The 20,352-nt window shown below is 48.3% G+C and overlaps 1 protein-coding gene across 7 annotated transcripts in view; it reads right to left on the bottom strand.

The window, feature by feature from the left end:
• The window catches only part of ACACA (acetyl-CoA carboxylase alpha), a 272,141-nt gene that overhangs the window by 6,384 nt on the left and 245,405 nt on the right, over window positions 1–20,352 (bottom strand). For all 7 annotated transcript variants that reach the window (XM_060290411.1, XM_060290412.1, XM_060290414.1 and 4 more), the window contains 4 exons: window positions 19,833–20,010; window positions 18,005–18,117; window positions 5,656–5,810; window positions 4,825–4,995 (listed from right to left, as the gene is read on the bottom strand). In XM_060290411.1, coding sequence (XP_060146394.1) covers window positions 4,825–4,995; window positions 5,656–5,810; window positions 18,005–18,117; window positions 19,833–20,010 — 617 coding nt within the window. The remainder of the gene's footprint in view (window positions 1–4,824; window positions 4,996–5,655; window positions 5,811–18,004; window positions 18,118–19,832; window positions 20,011–20,352) is intronic.

Genomic DNA, 20,352 nt, shown 5'->3' with positions numbered 1-20,352 from the left:
GCCTGCTTCTAACGATGCTCAGACACTGCACTGGAAAGCCAGCTGCCCTCCAGAGAAAACTCTTCTGCTGTCCCCTCCTGTAGCCAGAATACACTAGGTATTTAAATTAAACATTGAAAAAGTTCCCAGACGGAATTAAAGCAGCACATTCCAAGTTTTTGAAAATACAGGCCCCTTATATGAAAGATTTGCTGTTCACTCAGTACGACTGGGTGATGACCACCAAGTCAAACCCTGGTCAAGTTTTGACCACAGCACAGAGCACACGAAGGCCATGGGGTCGCAATCCTAGCCAACAGCGTTTTTAGCAAGAATCAACAAATGCAGGCGCCGCGGCACCACAGGTTTTTTGCAACAGACCTGGGAGGGTTTCCTCTACTGTGTGAGCGTGCTTCCCCCATGAGGGTCAGCGAGTCTGCAGTTCCTCGTTCGCCCTCCAGGAACGGAGCTGTAGGAATCATCATTCCGGCTAGAAGGACGAGCAACCCTATGCTGTTTACATTTCCCTCCTTAAATTTATGAGAACGTGGCTGATTATTCCCACCATGGATTTTAACCACGTGTGACATGCTGGGTGCTAACCTCGTGACAGGCCTGGGCCCCTATGTCACCTGCCTGCATTCATCCCAGTCAGAACATTATAATACCAATAAAATATCAATAATTAAACGTCACAACAGTGGCCTTACAGTACGTGTTCAGCTGGCACTATATCCCGCTCTGCGTCAGTGGGTCAGTATCCCTGGCACTACTTAGCTCACTAATTGTATGTAGTAATTAGTCTATCTCACAAAATCTAAATGACCTGTTTGGAAAGTTTCCTTTCTAATGTATCGGATTGCTGTTAAGCCCTCCTTACTCAATGGTACAGCAGGGCCTGGGAGTGACCAGGGCACAGGCTGATGGATGTGAGCCGTGATTACCATGCCCTGCAGATAAGTCACCTTGTGAGCTGCCTGGAGATACCTCAGCAAAGTGATGTTTTCTGATGCTTTGGCAGACAGTAGCAAACAGCCATGTGGGCTGGGGTGGCCTGCTGGCCCCATCTCCTGATAGCCACTCCAGCCTCAGCCCCAGGCCCAAGGCATGCTGCCCAGGTTCTGCCTCACCTTTTCGCTCCTTGGCCCTAGATCAGAAGTTTGGTGCATAAGACTTGTCCACGGGAAGCTTGAGGAGAGTGGAAGTCAGACAACCCTATCAATGGTGCTTTTTCCTCTACCTTCCTCACAAGGGCCTCCACTGACGATTCATCTCATTTGGAAATCCAGACTAAGAATGAATGGGCTGGGACTTCCCCGTTGGCGCCGTGGTTAAGAATCCGCCTGCCAATGCAGGGGACACAGGTTCGAGCCCTGGTCTGGGAAGATCCCACATGCCGCAGAGAAACTAAGCCCGTGCGCTGCAACTACTGAGCCTGTGCTCGAGCCTCTGAGCCACAACTGCTGAGCCCTCATGCCACAACTACTGAAGCCTGCATGACTAGAGCCCGTGCTCTGCAACGAGAAGCCACTGCAATGAGAAGCATGCACACTGCAACGAAGAGTAGCCCCCGCTCGCTGCAACTAGAGAAAGCCCATGCTCAGCAACGAAGACCCAACGCAGCCAAAAAATAAAAATTTAAAAAAGAGTGAATGGGTAGCTTCCTGGACAGTAAAGGTTCACTGTGGCATCCTAGATCATGGATAAATTAGAGCACGCCAAGTCAGAGAACACCGACTGAGAATCTACTGGGCACATGGCTCCCACCAAGACCATTTCAGCTGCACTGAAACTCTCAGCCCACCTTCTAACGTGCTGCGCTGAGGGAGGAGGAAACTGAGCGCCAGACATGGTGCCCGACACTTACGATGTCCTTTAAAACGCAATAAACCTCGTGAAATAAACATCCCTATTTTTACACATGAGGAAAGGGAGGCTTAAGTATGTCTAAGCCAGTAAATTGTAAAGCTGGGATCCAAAAAGTGTGAGATTCCAAATACCACATTCTTCTCAATTTCCACATTCTTCTCAATTTCTAATTTCTTCTCAATTTGGGCCTGGGGGGAAAATCAGCTTGTCTGAAAAACTGCATACCTTAAACTATGGATCTAAGAATCAGGAGAAGAAACGTGCCCGTGAAACAGATGTGTGCCTTGTTCCTATGACCCAGTTTAAACCTAAGCTCTCGCTGTGTTTTCAGGGAGCTCTGGTGATGCTTCTCTTCTGCCTGCAGTGAAACTGTGAACCATAAACCCTGTCCCCTACAACGGGTCTGTCCCTGTGGACTCAAACAGAATCCCATAACTCATGGTAACAGACTCCTCTAAGGGAAACAAAAGAATTGTACTGCTCAGTTATATAACATCACAGTGTGAATCTCTTTTTTCAGGATTAAGATTAAAAAAAAAAAAAAAACTATGAAGAAAACACACAGCACGGCTAACAGATGCCTATCACTGTCTTTCCCTACCAGTAACCACAGTAAGAACCAGAGGGTCACTTCTTGAGGCAAAGCCAGGGTTTAGACCTTGCGAGAGACAGTGTACGATATCCATCCCTGACTGAAGAATCGAGGAAAGGCGCCAGTTTGGGGTTTGAAAGGCCGTCCCCGAGCACCGCGCAGACTTGGTCCCTCAGAGGCAGCCACGCGGCTTTTGAACACGGCAACACTCTTCTCTCAAGGGCGCTGCAGACTTTATCACCAGCCCCACACGAAACCGGGTCCTGCTGAGCCCGCAGAATCCAGAAGGAGGTTTCAAAGCCACATCGTGGGACCACCTGCCCTTCGTCTCTCCCCTCGACTGTCCTCCTGGACTGAGCGCTCAGGGGGGCGCTCTCTTCTGTAGATGGGGGGCAGGGGAGACGGCCTCGTTCTTGGGTACGTTTGGGTCCCAGAGCCTCTGGCCTCCCCTCCTGAGCCATGGGGCCAGGCTGTCTTCTGCACTTGATCTCCAGCCAGGAGTCTGTGCACACAGGTGACTGTTTTCTCCGTCGACAAGATGGCGATGACCTGCTTCTCCAGACACGCTGTCCCCTGGGAGTGGGATGTTAAGGCACAACTGAAGGGCCTGTGCGCTGGCTTCACGCTCAGAGGGGAGCCGTCCTTCCCCGCATCCTTGTGCCCACTGAGGCCGTGCCCGTCCGTTAGTGACTAATGGCGGAGGAAGGTGTGCGGGCCTCTCCTGGCCGCACACGCAGAGTCCGTTTACCTGGCTGGCCGCTCCTAACTGGAGAACAGCCTCTTATTTTACACTTGCGTGACTTTCAATGCCAACTTCCGCTGCAAGCTGCCAGTGGCCACTGACAGAATTGTCTCACTCAATTATGATGCCAAAGACTGACCTTAACCTGAACCACATGTCGCATGAGGCTGCACATCTGAAATATTTATCCAAGGAAGCTTTTCGGTCATAAAGAAACGGGTAGACCTAACACAGAGGTGAATCTTAGAAGCAACCCGACTCACTGACTTTAAAACTTATAGCAAATCTTGGGGTTCCTTCCCGGGAACAGTCAGCAGAGACGTCAAGCAACACTTCCCAGGAGGAGGCGGGTGTGCCCTCCATCCGGCCCTCCAGCAATTCTCTAAGCCGGCAATCAGCAACTGTTTTCGATCACATAGCCATCAGGAAAAGAGACACGTGTATTTCCAGCACATACTATCCATATTCTGATAAAATGTATATATGATGTATATGATTAAATCCAGATACTAACTATGAATAAAGGTTGATTTCTTTCTTTTTCTTAGTAAAAATAGAAATAAAATCCCACCTTTTCCTTCCCATCCTCCCATGGACTGTCTCATGTAGCCCAGGATTCCAGAAGCAAATGCTGGTGCCTGGCTGTCCTGGCCTCAGCCCCGGGGAGGAGCACTAGGGACACCATCTCAGCGGGCGCTGCTCCGAGGTGTGCGCCTTCCCCGTGAGATCACCCCCAGGAGATGGCGGATCCGTAGTTCCCTGCAGGGTGGACGTTTCCTTCCAGCTCGGATTTGCAATCAGAAGACCTTCAGCTGGAGTCACAGCGTTTGCCGCCTGGATCACCATCCCCTCCCGTTAGGCTCCTGCTCGTGCCCCCTCAGCGCACCCTCCTCGCAGCCCCTGAGCCGTCTCTCTACAGCACGCATCACAGTATGTCCCTCTGCCGCTTCAAATTCTCAGTGGCTTCCCAGGCCTCAGGACAAAGTCCCAGCCCCTCCACGTGGCTCTCCTGGCCCTACACCATCCCGGGCTCTGAGCCATCCTGAAATTCCTGCAGTGCCTCGGGTGTACGGTACTCTTGCTGTCAGGCTTGGAACATGCGGTTCCTTCTGCCTGGAACATTCCTCCTGTCTCTTAATCCAACCTTTTCCTCTGGTTCACTCCTACTATGTTTTCAGGTCTCTGCTGAGACATTACTTCTAGAAGTCTTCCCAGACTCTGCCCTCCCTTCCCACACAGCGGGTCCGGTGGCCCTTCTCTGTGCTCTACGATGCCCTGGACCTGCCATGTTTGACGTTGGCCTCACTGTTGTACATGACCCCTTGACGAATCTGTCTCCCTGCCTTGGTGGCGAGCTCTGCGAGGACAGGAGCATATGCCTGCCTCCTTCACTGTCCGGTGTACAGGAAGCATTCAGAAAGGTTTGCTGAATGATGGAATGAGCTGCAAAGAACGCCCTACCACCTCCTCTCACAAGCCCTCAGGACATACTACTGTGGGGAGGACACAGGCCGAGGCCCATATCTCCCTTCCACTCCCGAGGCCCGGGGATTCTTAGACAACAAGGCTTCTTGCGGTGCCAGGGGCGGGCGGGCGGCGGGTGAGGAGCAGGATGTGAAGGCTCCTCCAGGGGGCCACCTACCTTCACTGTCCCTTCCACTTCCACAAACCAGCGCCTTAACATGGCCTGGATCTGGCCGTCGGTCAGCTCGGGGTTGGCGTTGTGAATTTTCTTCTTGACCAGGTCCTCCAGCAAGAGACGCCTCAGCCTCCAGTAGAAGAAGGTACGGGATGTCTTCCAATCCAGGATGTCCTACACCCAGACAACAATAAGCTTAGTCGCCCCAGCTCGGTGCCCAGAGGGGACTCCACGGGCACAAACCCTACCCTCCAGCGAGCCCCTCAGAGACTAGAGTGGCCACCAGCCCAGCCCCTGTAGGCGGCTGCCCAGTTCAGAGCGCAGCCCCACGCCCCACCGACCGCAGCACTGCACAGGGAGGGGCCTGGCCATCGCTCGGCCCACACGGAGCTGAGATGTTCGGGGGTGCAGGGCTCAGACTCCCGGGTAACAGAGAGCACGGGGCTGCTTTTGAGCAGGCGGTTCAGACAGCTCGCACGCAGGTCAAGTGTGAACTAGCCGCTGCCGGGACCTTGACACTGGGGTAACCCACTGCCTGAGGACCCCGGGGAAGCTGTCCCCAGTGGAGTGCCTGGGAGTCAGTTTCTCGCCAGCAAAATGGAGCCTGCCTCCTGAGGAGTCCCCGGGAACCTACCTCATAAGCTGTTTGAGGATGGTAGTGGGCACAGAAAAAGGGACAAGTCTCGCCAGAAGAACTGAACACGGTTTGATCTGCACCCGCTGTTTTAATGCAGCCCCGAAAGCTCCCTGCATGGGAGCCCGTGGGCACGAGACACACACGGGCTGGCGGCGGGTCTCTGACAAGTCAGGAGAAGCGGCGACCACCGTACTTACGTTGATAACACCCTTCTCCTGCATCCGGCCCGGTGTGTCGTGCAAGTCAGCAAACTGCACGGCCACCTGGCGGTATATGGGAAGGAGAAAGTCCTCCCGCTCCTTCAGCTTGCTCTCCAGCTCCTTCCGCTCCGCTGCGCTTAGCTCGGGGGTGCCTGCAAGGAGACACACCGTCAGGCGCAGGCGGACCAGGAGCCTCTGCTCAGAAGCAGCCACAGTCACGGGAAGCTCTGAGGCTCAGCTCTCCAGCGTCTTCGTCGCCTCTCTGCTGACAACCGGACCCTGCCAGATGCCAGACCTGTCCCTGTCCTGCCACGGGGCTCCCGTGCCCTCCCTTCCCTGTGGGGCTGACGACTATGAAAGCAGCCCTGGGGGGGCCCACACCCCGAGCAGGTGCCAGCCCGTGCCCCTCACCACCGCTCTGACTGACAGCAGGCCCCTCATCCCCACGAAGGGCACCGTGCCATGCCCTGCTGACCAGCACTAGAGCGGCCGGGCTGCTCCGGGTGTGGGACACGCCGGGGGGACACGCCCTGTGCCTCCGCACACAGACCAGCAGCTCTTCTTCCCCACGTCCACACCAGTCACCTGTCCGCCTGGACAGGACCTGATGACTCCTCAGGTCGCAAGCTGCTTTACTTCACAGCTTTAATCTCAGGTCTGCATACTCTTAACCTGAAATTAGTAGAATCCGACCCAATCAGAGCCAGAGGCATGTGTCTCATGCCAGCTCGGGGGATTAGCCAGCCTCCTAGTCTCCTACCTGGGCTGCTACTGCCAGAGCCAACCCCTGACCACAGTGACAAAGATATTCTAGCTCTTGGGCTAAACGCAGAGGAGGAGGGAAATAGAGAAAGGCAGTCCACAAACCCCATTTGGATCCCCAAGCTTATGAGCACATGGCGCCCTTACGCAACAGATGAGTTTGGACTCCTTATAACAAGCAGCCTCCCACCCCCACTCAACAGTGTCCCAGGAGAGGCGCTGCTACGTTGTGCTTTTCTTCCTAATTACTCTCAGAATGGAACTTGCAATCAATACCGAGAATTCATCTGCCTGCCCAGTAAGGAGGAGTAAGTCTAACTGAAAGAGCAATAGGTGACAGCCCCTGGGGTTGGGGACAACTTGAAGTGCTTTGTCACCAAAGCTGACAAATAAATACATGACCACAGGTGATGGGATGCAATAGAGAAAGGTCTATTTCAAGCATGTCTGTCTGGAACGGGCCTTGCTTTTTATGCCACTATGAATCACATGCCATAAACAGCCTTGGGCTGCTGAGTGAGCCGTATTATACCCAAACACGTGTATAACTCTAGTACCTAGCTTCAGTCTTATGAGGTTTTTGGATGCCCAAGTCCACCTTTTTTTTTAAAAAAAAAACCCATCACTACTTTGAACTGTGATGAAGGGTACAAAGGGCTATCTTTCCTTGGGTTCTCACACAGAGGCAACCACTGACCCATCGCGTTGGGCCCCTGACCCCCCAGCAGCCTTCTTTCCAAACCAGGTAAACAGCAGTGGGCACCACACTGTGGGATGAGACGGAGGCCCGTTCATTCTAGGTGGACCTGCCTGGACGGTTCCGGGGAGGAGAGCTGACCAGCTTCTTCTGAGATGAGATGGTCTTGAGTAGAACACCCTTGACAGGGAAGCAAACATTTTTCCTTCTCCAATAAAAGGAACCAAGACTCCTTGGAGAAATGGTTTATTCCGCGGCTGGGGCAGGAGAAATATAAGATGAGCCTGGAGTGTATTGTCACAAAAAGCGGGGAAGTACTCAAAAACTGACTGGGACATGTTAAAAGGACACAGGAACCAGTGTGAAGGTGTTCTGACGGGCTAAATTTGGGACAATTTGAGCATCAGATAGAATATTTATGGAATTAAATAAGAACCCATGAGTCACCCTGACATAAATAATTAAATGGGGGAGAAGGGAAGGGAAAGCCCTCTCTCTCCCCAGACTAACAATAGAGAAGGAATGATGGAATTAGAAAATCACCATTTTACAGCCATCACAGTCATTGATTCTGCCAAGAATTATCAACACATACTAAAACCAGTGGGTGAGCCTTTGAGGAGGAACAGGATATTTACATAGTTTCAAAGCAGCTCCTTACAAATTACTTACTAATTACAAAGGGGAAGATGGCAACTTTACAGTGGATTAACCCAGTGAACAAAACCTTAGAACAAGTAATCAGAGCTAACCAGCACCGAGAACAGGGCAAGCTGACATCACGTGCCTCCTAATACGACATCCTGAGAAGGACATGACATCACTTTTGCAGTATTCCTGCCAAAAATGCATAATCTGAACCTAACCATGGAAAATATAAGACAGATTCAAACTAAGGAACGCTACAAAAAGTGGCCTGGACTCTTCAAAAACTGTCAAGATCATGAAAGACAAAGAAAGGCCGAAGAACTATTCCAGATTAAAAGGGACAAAATACTGGACAACAAATTGCAACATGTGCTCTGAGATTAGATCTCAGATATGGACTAAAAAAAAAAAGGCTATAAAGGACATTATTGGGACAACTGGTAAAATTTTAATATGAATTATGGATTAGACAGCAGTATTGTATCAATGTTATAGCTTCTGATTTTTTTTTTTTTTTTTTTTTGCGGTACGCAGGCCTCTCACTGTTGCGGCCTCTCCCGTTGCGGAGCACAGGCTCCGGATGCGCAGGCTCAGCGGCTATGGCTCACGGGCCCAGCCGCTCCGCGGCATATGGGATCCTCCCGGACCGGGGCACGAACCCGTATCCTCTGCATTGGCAGGCGGACTCTCAACCACTGCGCCACCAGGGAAGCCCCTAGCTTCTGATTTTAATAAATGTATTTTGCTTATGTAAAAGAAAGTCTGTGTTCTTGGAAACACACACTGAATATTTATGGATAGAGGATCGTGATGTCTACAGATTAGCTTACACAGTTCAAAGAAAACACGTATGTGTGCAGAGAGAGTGAGCGAGGGAGCTTGTGTATGTGAAAATTTTAAAGCAAGTCGAAGAAGTTAACAGTAGGTGAATTGGAGAAAAGGGCATCAGAAGTTCCTTGTACCATTCTTGTAACTTTCCTGTAAAATTATATCAAATGGAAAGTTAAAAAAATAAGTACAACTAAAAAAAAAATGTATACTGGCTCCCCAGTGCATATAATCAGTAATCAACAGGGCACTGGGCACTGTTCTAAGTGCTTTACATCTATTAACCCATTTAATTCTACAACAACCTTATGAGGTTGGTATTCCTATTCTCCTCCTCTTACAGGTGAGGAAACTGAGGCATTGAGAATTTATGTAACTTACCAAGGTCACAAAGCTAGAAAGGGGCAGAGGCAGGACCCGGATGCAGCAGCTTGGCTCCCACAGCTTTTGAACACTGTGTTGTGTGTGTTTCTGGCTTATGTGTACAAGCGCTTTGGTACTAGTATCCCTTTAACTTCAGAAAAGGCTAAATGAGGATAGCAGACTCCTGCCTGATAAAGGTGAGGTTCCACCTCAGTCCCACCCCACGACTAGACCGAGACGGCATCTCCAATAATTCCCATTCTGTATGCACGTCTCTAGGGTAGTGCCTCCTGTTACAGGCATACCTAGAGAATACTTTATTGCTAAAAAATGCCAAAACAAGTATAAAAACATCAAAACATAACATCAAAGATCACTGATCACAGATCACCATAAGAAATATAATAATAATGAAAAAGTTTGAAAGCACAGTAAAGCGAGTTATACCTGTACTGTATTTGTTATGGGGAAATCAAACAACGCTATCAAGCAGGACTGCACACTATAGAGAAATCGTTTGTGAAAGGAAGAGTCAATCGATGCAGCAAACCTCACTGGTGTCTTATTTTAAGAAATTGCCACGTCCGTCCCCCCCACCCTTCAGAGACCACCGCCCTGATCAGTCAGCAGCCACTAACGTCGAGGCAGGACCCTCCACCAGCAAAAAGATTATGATTCACGGAAGGCTCAGATAATGGTGAGCATTTTTTAGCGCTAAAGTATTTTAAATTAGAGTATGTACATTGTTTTTCAGATATAATGCTCTTGCACACTTATAGTGTAAACATAACTTTTCTATGCACTGGGAAACCAAAAAGTCATGTGACTCGCTTTATTGCGACATTCACTTTATTGTGGTGGTCTGGAAGTGAACTCGCGGTATCTCTGAGGCATTGAGAGATCGTCAGGTAAAATCGCAGCCCTGCTGGGGGGCGGGGGATGGCAGGACCGTGAACGTGGCTGAACAGGGACTTCCAGACCCTCACAACGTTCTCCCTCAGGGTCGACAACATATATACATAGATGCGCTCCGTATACAACACACACCATTTATCGAGCATTTCCTACGCGCCAGGCACTGCACTCCATGATTTTAGGATCACACAGCTCGTAAGTCACCACGCGCAGTTCAGACCCAGGTCTGGTCAGCTGCCAACACTGCTGCCAAGTGGAACACCTCAGAGTTACTGAACGCTTTCCAAGTTGCTTCAGATACATCATCTCTAATCTTTATAATAACCCAACCTTACAGACAGGATCTCTGCTTCACAAATGAGAAAACCAAGGCTCTGAAACGTAAAAGTAACTTGCCCAATGACACCCAGCTCTTAAGTAGAAAAGTCAGGATTTACCCTGGGTCTGGCTGTCTCTGAAGCCTGTGTTCTTCTACATTAAATGGTACTGAAAGTGGCCAAGCAGGAGACCTGGCAGTGGCCACAGAAGGGCAATTAGCTGGAGAGTTTGGTTCACCGTGTTAGGAGGAGATAAGAGCACAGCTCAGCACTGGGTGCAGAGCAGGGGGACTTCTGCGCTTAGGAACAGAGCACTGGGGGAATAAGACCGTGGCTTTACCCAGTTGGAGGGACAGAGGAGGCTAATTCCCCTAACAAAATTCTCATCCACCCAATCAAGCTATCCTAGAGCTCTGAAAGAATACCAAAATAAACACCTACAATACTCTGGCCCTCCTGAGTGAGACTAGGAAGATCCCAGAACATTCCCCCAAAGCCTGTGTTGTCTGATTCCTTCAGTGATGCCTCTGATTGCAGTTCAAGACCTACCTCAAAAAAGCATCAAAGCAAGGAAAAGACAGAAGTAGAGAATGTATGTAATTTTAAATGCCCATGAGAAAGAGAAAGATTTGTGTGCTTTGTTTTAAGGGGAAAAAAAGGTTTTCTACATTTTATTTTCTAAAAATCAGAGGCTGCTCTTAAGCTAGTTTTACACCCTTCTGTAGCACAGCGAGGGCCCCTCTCCTTGTACGGCAAAGCAGCCAGCCCCAGTAATGATTTAGGGGAGATTAACACATATGTCAATGTCTATTTTCTGCTTAATTTAAAAGCAGCGTCTATAAAGATTTTTGACTTCTGAACCCTGCTCTCCTGAAAGAAAGAAGGTAAGAATGAGGAGGGGGATAAAGAGTGATTATCCCATCATTGATCATTTGTCAGGAGCATTTCTTATTCACTGGACTATTGTAAAAAGCTAAGCTCTCGATCAATCCTATAAGCTCCCTGTACAATTAAATATCTTGGAATGGTTTTCTTTCTTTTCTAGCCAGATTGCAGGGCCTCAGGGTTTTTAGGAAAGCAAGCCAGTGTGTGTGCATGTGTGAGTGTGTTTAAGAATATGCTACAGAGAGGAAAGTCATTCTTTCTAGAATCCTACTTTAGGAAAAGGCTGAAATGGGAAAAGGGAAAAGGGAGGTCGGTCACTCCCATGCCTTCCTTCCCAAAATAAACAGTCCCCATGAAATCCTAAAAATCCAGCCTTACAATTAAGAATGTTTAAAGACTTAGACGCAAGAAGAGGTATTACTAGTGATCAAATGAAAACTAACATTATTGAGATGTTACCATACACTCGTACTGCTTAAGTACTTTTCATCTCATTTCATCTTCACGACAACCCTAAAAGATTGCTGTGATCTTATCGTTGGGGAAACTGAGGCACGCAAAAGAAGTGAAGTAACTTGTCCAAGGCCACAAAGCCAGGAAATGATGGAGCTGGGATTTGGGCTTAGGCAGTCTGGCTTCAGAGTCCATGCTTTTTAAATGAAACAAGTTAAACTGACCTGCACGTGTCCACAGGACAGCAGCCTGTCAGGTGTTCCAGGGGCCAGGACATAATGAAAAGCCACATCTCTCCTCCATGGGGTCAAAGCTGAAGAGAAGCTTCTGAGGAGCCCGCTGATTTCTGCGGCAGGAGGTGCTTTGACCCAGCCTTGACCCTGGGGGAGGGCGGGAGGTGGCCAGCCTTACCGTATGGATGAGCAGACCATGGAGTATGATCTGGGGGGAGGGTGAGACCTTCAAAGCTGAGAATAAAAATCAGAGTGGTAGGCTAAAAATTCTCTGCGCAGCCAAAGGCACGAGGTGACCTTGCAGAAATCTCTTTCCTTTTCTGAGCTGTTTCTCATTTATGTAACAACCATCCTAATCTGGCAAACAGGAAAAAGGATGTGATATTAAAGTGTGTGTTCTTTTAATTCTTAACTTTTTTTTTTAGTTCTATCAAGAAGCCTATGTAAATTTAAACCCAATTTTAACTTTCATGTGCCCTTCCTCCTCCTCTGAAGAAGGCAATTTGCTGTGATTGGTTAAATACTTATGATGCTAAAGAAAAGAACTAGATCACCCTCCCCACCAAGCTCCTGAATATCTCAGACATGAGAACACATACCCATTCCTCAACCTTAAGATTGAAAAATCAGCATAAAAAAGACTGGAATCTTATTAAGATTCAGAAGTACAAACATAAGTAGCTGTTTAAAAGATCTATGTAAACACATTTTCTATGTTGAAAGAAATTTCTCTAAAATACAGTAAGATAGGGTGGAAAAAAAAAAAACCTGCAAAACTATTTCCGTATCCATAACAGGTGTGCCTTTCTTTACACAAAAGCATTCTTGAAAAACTGCAGAAATCAGATCCTGTTTTAAATGCCTTAAGGGAGCTATTTAGAAGGAACCCTGCAGTGAATCCTTTGGTAAAGCAAATAATCCTTTTGTAATGGGAATAATTTCTCCCAGTGTATCTAGTTTTTTTTTAAATCCCATTTTCATATATCTGCTTTTCTTCAAAGGGGGCCATAACTATCTAAATACAACTGTATATGCATATTGATTTTAACAGCAATCCTCTCAAGGGGTGTTTAACCCTGAGGTTCCTTGCGATGGCGTTAGTGTTCTACTGTTCATATTTTGAAAAATCATTATAGTAAAGCCAGAGATTTCCAAATGGGGATTAAAAAAATATATTAAATACATTACTCCCCCTGCAGCCTTGTCCCCTGTGCCCCCATGCAAACACCCCACACAAAAGAGTCAGGAAACAGCACAGAATTCTCTGAATTCTAGTAGCAATTAAGCCTGGCAGTCTGTACTATTTTCTTTCTCTAAGTTGCTCTTCCTCAGTCTGGCAGGCGGGAGGACAAGGATCTGGGTCATCTGGGACCAAGTAGGGAAGAGGGTCCCTCTGACAAGTTCTCATGACAGCCTCAGGCGGGCAGAAGCTTAGGTTTTACAGTCTAACAGAATGCCTGCCAGGTCCCTCCAGCCTGAGGGAATTGTGACTCACTCCTTCCTGGGAAGAGGCAAGCCCAGATGCTTCTATAAATACAATCAGATCACACCAAAAGGACGACCCCCTTCTCCTTCCCAGAAAATGTTGTCACTACTGCACTAAATTGCATCAAGCCAAAGAGCTTCTGAATCGGTGTGACAGGTGGGTTTTAAGCTGCTGCTAACTTAAGGGAGGATCCCATCATCTCTACCTTCATGATAGAAAGTCTTACGTTGTTCCTCAGCAGCCTACCTACTAAGGAGCCCAGTGTTTGGGGACCTCGGTGCCAGGGAGGACACTCTGTGTACAACAGGGGAGAGGGCCAGAGGCCACTCCCCAGGCTGAGTATTAGGACTTCTTTCTTTCCCATGATCAACTTTCCAGGTAAGGACGCTGCTTTGTGCCTCAAATAAGCAACCTGAGCTCTTTTCAGCTTACAGCATCTTGAAGAGGGCACAAGAGATAGAAAAGCACACACAGCGCAGAAACTTCGATCACCTCTGCCAGAAAAGCAGCTTAACCCTTGAGTCCCCTTAACTCAAGGAAGTATCCATTTCCTGTCATCCCACCGGCTAAAGAGAAGGCTTGGGAGTGAGGCATTCCTGAGGATTTTCAGACACATGTATCCTCACTTGCAGCCACAATACTCCATCTACCTACGCCCAGGGTGCCTCAGGCCGGGAGGCGTGTGGGGTGTGGGCGAGGGCCTTACGGCCAAGCAGGGGCCAGCAGTGGTGCTCGCTGCTGCCCGTGTCAGACCGCCACTCCCAGAACGCGCTCGGTCCACGTGGGCACGGCCAGTGCGCTGCATGGCAGGCTGCCCGGCTGTCTGGGAACAGGGCCACGACCAAGACGTGTGTCCGGAGCAGAATAAAGTTCCACCAAGCGGCTCCTTGGCCCAGGTGCTCTTTGTACTGAGGAGAGGGACGGCGGGGAGCTTACAGTGGCTTCACGCTTGGGCCAGAGGGTTCTCTCTCTACCTAAATTGATTTGTCACTTCCCTCGGAACACAAGAGGAGGATGCGGATCCAGAAGAGGATCTCACATCACAGCATCAGGAGGCCAGGCTGGGAAGGCTGTCCTGCTCTAAGGCCGCTCTCCCTGTCCTGGAGGTAAAAGGATATCAGAGAGAGACAGGGAAGCCTTGGAGGGCTGCACTCTGTTTCCAAAGAAGGAATTTAATTTCCTTAAGGCAACCAGAATGGTAGGACATTTTCCTCTCTGCACTGACTCTCCCAAGCCCGGGTTCTGAGAACCCAGGGTCAGAACTGGTCCAGCAATGCAAGACTCTGGTATTTGGTCTGATATCACACTCCTTGCTGGGGTAATTCTTCCCTTTACCTTTATGAGGGACCAATCTATGTACTATTTTCATACTCTCTGTTATAATCGCAGAACTGTAAACTAGTAATTCACCACCTCTACCCAAACTAACTATATAAAATGACAAAAGGCCATTTAAAAAAAATAAGAATCCTGAAAGAGATGACGTTAGCTGTTCAGAAGTTAAATATCATTCATTATCCTTAGAGAGTATTTTGAGCACAGTCGATCACCATGCACTGGTTTGTCTAAGTGACCTGATGGCATCCTCCCCCGTGCAGAGGCCCATTTGGGAAGAGACTGGGAACCCAGGACAACATCTACTCCTCAGACGTCCTCCTATGTCAGATTCCTCTCCGTGGAGTTGGCTTCAGATCACAAAGGGAAAGCACTCTTGTTTAAAGAACTTGTTTAGTGACTTCCCTGGTGGCGCAGTGGTTCAGAATCCGCCTGCCAATGCAGGGGACACGGGTTCGAGCCCTGGCCCGGGAAGATCCCACAGGCCGCGGAGCAACTAAGCCCGTGTGCCACAACTACTGAGCCTGAGTTCTAGAGCCTGCAAGCCACAACTACTGAAGCCCACGCGCCTAGAGCCCGTGCTCCGCAACAAGAGAAGCCACCGCAACGAGAAGCCCACACACCACAAGGAACAGTAGCCCTCACTCACCGCAACTAGAGAAAGCCCGCGCACAGCAACGAAGACCCAACGCAGCCAAAAATAAATAAATAAATTTATATAAAAAAAAGAGCTCCTGTTTACTTTTGATCAGGCTTAGTATTCAGCTGAGGTAAGTATCTGAGGAAATCCTGAGAAAAGTAGCACACAGGGAACCAGGATTCCCTTCTGGGCACTAGCGTACATTTACTTTGTACCTTGGATGACTTATTTAACTCTTCCCTCTGCCTCGATCTCCCAATCTGGAAACTGAGGTCATTTTTACCCACTTTGTGAAAAAGCATTTTGGCAGTCTGCTTCTAGGCACTGAGAAAGGAGCCAAAAGCCAGTGTGAACCCAAAAGGAGCCAGGTTCACAAATGTTTCTTCTGTTACATCCCCACTGATCTCTTCTGTCACGAACACACCTGGACGTCTATGGTCTCCCTGACTGACTGAGAATACCTGAGACAAGACTGCTTCTTCTTCTTAGGATGGAAAGGAAACGATGCCCATCACCATGTTTGAACAATGCTTCGCAGATTCAAAGACAGCGCACATTCATCTGATCCCCACGCTGGCTAGGTGGGAGCATCACCCCCACTCTCTAGATGAAGAAGCTGATGTTTGGAGAAGTTAAACAACTTACCTGCAAGCAACATACCCAAGACCTGTACGTAGTTATTTTTACTCCAGCTCCACTGCTCATGCCCCAAGCTGCCCTGGGCCAGTGCCTGCTTCACATTTAGCCGACTAAGGATTCTTCCTCTAGTGCCATTTTGGTCAAGGTTAAATAAATATGGTTTTCTTCAATGTGGATAGGAAAATGCTAATAAGATGATTTGTAACAAATGATTAAACGGCCATCCCTTGGGAATCTCCTCCTTCTCCCCTTTCCGTGTTTCAAAAGTTAAAAGATGCTGGGTGAATGTGGGAGCGATATCACTTTCCTTCAAGAGAAAGAAGCTTCAGGCCCACACCCCTCACCATCCAGTCATTCTACAAACAGATGTTAGAGAGGATCCCTCTTCCTACCAGCCAGTTACTCTGAAGGGATGATGACAGCCACTGGGGGGTTAAAAAGAGGCAGTGAACCCCCAGGTAATGAGCAGGAATTCAGCAGGCAGTGTAAGATAAATGGAGCTCTCTCTCTGCTGGAGTCAGCATGAACTGCGGCCCTGCGGCTTGTTTGTGGCAAATGGAGTGCGCGAAATATCAAAGGGCAGTGATCCAGAAGGAGACCGACTTTGACAAATTTTAAATTGGCCAGAAAGAAAATCAGGAAAAAAGAAAAAAAGAAAGAAGAAGAGGAAAAAAAGAAAATTATGCAATTCACTGTGTTCTGAAATTGTGGCGTTGCTGCCTTCGTGCAGAATTAGTGGTAAAAACGGCGATGGCGGCGATCGCTGGATGCTGGGAGCGATTATGAGGCATCTAAGTGAGATGCTTATCGGTGGCTGAAGCTTTTAGAGCTCTCTCTGTGTACAGTTGTGAGTAACTTGCTCTTGAGCTGCAGTTACTTTAATTAAAGTGTATGGGGTTGGTCAGAAGTAATTATCCTGTTTGGAGAAGAAAGAGGAAGAAAAACCACCTCAACAATTCTGGGTGGCAATAGATTTTAGAAACAACTTTGCCAATTTCTTGTTGTATGTGTGCATTTCCTATAAAAGGATCAGGCTGCGGTGGGTTAGAGTTATTGGTGGTTGTTTCCTAACGGCAAACAATGGGACACAAACAGGGTTTATGGTAACCCGAGTCGCTGTGTATGGCAAGCAACACTGCACACGGCTCAGGCCTCTGATGCCAGGACGTGCGGTCTCTAGGGTGAGGGCAGGCAAACTCTCAGAAGTTTCTGTGTCTCTGGATGGTGAGGATGTAAAGAGTTCACAAATGGTACTTTATTAATTAACTTACTATTTGGAACATAAATGAGCTAGCATCTCTTTTTTATGTCTTCCATTCACTGAGTTTCACTAACTTTTAAAGACAATCTCCCTGTTGTCTTTAAAAAACAAAAACAAACCAAACCAACGAACAAAAGACCCTGAAGCCATTATCTTTACTAACAGAGCAAAGGGCTCAATGGGAGACCTGGGCAGAAAATCAGTGTTTTAAGAGACTCTGAAACTCATTCAGACTCTGGACTTGACACAGGGCCCCCATGGTTTAGTCCAATGTTCAAATTGCAAGCGCCTTCCAAAAGCTCCAGAAACAAATGAGCGACACAGTAACGGCTGGAAGCATGGAGTGCAAACGCTCCCAGGGATTCTGCGGCTCGGCCTCTATTTTAAGTGCACAGTGTACAATTGTTACTTCCATTTCTCCAGCTCAGGATGGCCCCAGGATGCCGCCTGGGTAGGTCTCCGGCTTTTCCATCCTGTGACACTGACTCTTCAGAAACAAGGCAGGCTCGTCCAGAGAGACAAGCAGAAACAGGATACTTAAGCCTAGCATGTTCTCTGCCTGATCAGCCTGCCCCCAACAGCAACTTCCAGCTAATCATTCTTTACAAGGACATCCACAAGCCTAGAAAGATGGATTGTTTGAACTATAAGGAAATATCAGAAGAAAAAAATCGGGTGACTTTTGCTTTTTTAAGGGCCCACTTTCCCTCCTATTACACACCCTATTTCATTCTACCAGGGTTCTTACCATAGAGAGGACAGTAAATAAAGATGATCATGAATTTGATCAAATGCTTCAGTGCCTCCTCCCCTGGCCTGTGAATGCACTCATTACAAATCAGCTGAACGGCTCATTGATTTGCCAGGAGGACAAGCAGACATACCCAATCGCTCAGCCAAGTGGATGTAGACGGGGTCCACCCGACGCATGGTTTTCACCAGATCCTTTCTGCGGAATTTGATTTCTACTGTCCCTTCTGGCTCCAGAACTGATCCCCTGGATCACAGAGAAAGGAAAGGAAACAAAACAAAACAGAAATAGAGGCACTTTAAAGGAAGGAGACAACAGAATGAGGCCAGTTACAATCTGTGGACCAGGAAATAGCTTCATTATGGTTTTACCCACCCACAGTTCACAGAGGGAACCCCAGGGAGAGAAGCAGGCACCAGAGAAGCGTCTAAGTGGGGTATGAGAAAGGCCTGGCGAAAAGCAATTAAAATAATTCTTATTACGACATCGGTCTACTTCCATCTCAAAGGGAGAAGAATACAGATTCCACCACCTACAGCTGATAAGGGTAACAGGAATCATGTTTTTCAGAAAAAAAAAAAAGTTGATGTAGCCGCAGTGGCAGAGGAACAGTCTCCATCACTCAGGCCACGCAATGAGGGAGTGGCGGGGTGCTGACTGGTCCTACACACGGACGGCACCCTGCTGCTATGGAAATGACATAGGTTTCAGGGTCACTTCTAGTGCATACTAATGATGTTCTATTACCAGGAACTTTACCCTACACACCTTTTTTTTTTTTAAAGACTTTCTACATAAAAAAAAAAAAATTACAGCTAATGCTTACTCTGTGCATGGCACTGTTCTAAGGTCAATGTAAAAATCTTTATGACAATGCCATGCCCAGTCTATATCCACTATGAAGTAAGGTACTATGATCCCCATTTCACAGAGGAGGAAACTAAGGTACGGGATGTTAGGAGACTTGTCCAAGGCTAACAAGTGACAGAGCTGGATTTAAAACCACACAGTCTTGTTCTAAAGTCTGCAGAGGACTTGTCTCCCATCTGATATCAGATCAGGAGTTAAGTTAGCACTTAAAAGTAAGCCCCTAAGTATAGAACGCTAGCCTAGTGATTTGACAATAAAACCACTGGACTCTCTCAAGCAGTTTTTGAAATAAGAGGCTGAAATTTTGGGGAAAAGAGAGACATAGGTGCTCTAATAAAATGATCGGATGTAGGAACTGGCATGGAAAATGTCAAGGAGATATGATGTGAGATTTACAAAAGGGTTGAAAGCAGATTATGAAAGGAAGCTGGACTTAAGTGTTGCAGGTGCCAATGCCTAACAGAAGCTTGGGATTTTCTCTTGCAGTTCTCTTTGTGCTGCAAACACTGTGTTCTCCAGGCCTCCCCGAATGCCAGAGTGAGGCACTGCGCTGTGTGGGAGAAGCTCTGGTTGGAACCACAGAATGCAGGTGCCGTGGTGCACCTCGATGGCCACCCAGGTCGTTCCACAGACAAGGAGAAGCAACCCAGGGAGAGGGAGGACCACTCCAAGTTCCTCACTAGTCAGCGGCAGGGCCTGGGGAAGCCCCCAGAACTCCAGACTAACAACTCGGTCCTTCCTCTCCACCTCGCTTTAAGCTCCCTCTGCCACATACCTAAGAAAGAGATGATGAATAGGTATATCTGAACAACATACAGGAGAGGGTCTCTCAGAGTCTGGGGGTGCCTGGATAGAGGACCTCATGGTAAAAGAATCTGGGGTGGGGATCACACCGGGAAAGCCTCACTCCAGCCTGGCTCCCTTCTCATGCTGGCGGATGCTTTCTAGAAAGCCTATTTTTCTGACTTTGGAGCCCTCTGCGGATACACAGATTCAAATAAAGGTCCCTTGGTTATAATGCTCTCCAGGAGGAAACCAACAGCTAGAGGATCCCCCAGAGGCAGTGAGTGGAAACGAGGAAGGAGCACTACCTGCTTTCTCGGTCAGCATACATCTCCATGTGCCGCGGGTTGATGGTGGGGTCAATCACGACCCAGGAGCCACCCCGGAGCTCGGCCTGTGGAGGAATGTAAACCATCACAGGCTGCGAGCACTCCCGTAAGCCATCCACGATGTAAGCGCCAAACTTCAGCACTTGGTCGTACATATCTGTGGAGAATGAGACAAATTAGAAACCATGAAGCAGTGCTTCCGAACATTGCTCACATCGTGACACACAGAGGAATAAAGCTGCTCATGGCCAGAGGTGACAGGTCTGGGGGTGCAGCTGCCCAGGTCCCGTTTGGCCCCCCTGAAGACTAAAGCAATTGGTGTCTCCATCTGTATTCTATTTAAGACGCCACGGGATCTTCAAAAGTATGACAGAAGTGCACTGCCTTTCACCAGATTCAGGGTGCAGGCCCTATGGACTGCATATCCATTTTACATCTTCCCTGAATTTCTGTACTCAGGTTTCACCACATAATTCACACTCGCTCTACAAATGTTGAG

Source organism: Globicephala melas, chromosome 20 (genome assembly GCF_963455315.2).
Source record: "Globicephala melas chromosome 20, mGloMel1.2, whole genome shotgun sequence".
Classification (NCBI taxonomy): Eukaryota; Metazoa; Chordata; class Mammalia; order Artiodactyla; family Delphinidae; genus Globicephala; species Globicephala melas.
Note: the sequence above shows the minus strand (reverse complement) of the source record. Positions and strands in the feature narration are given on the sequence as shown.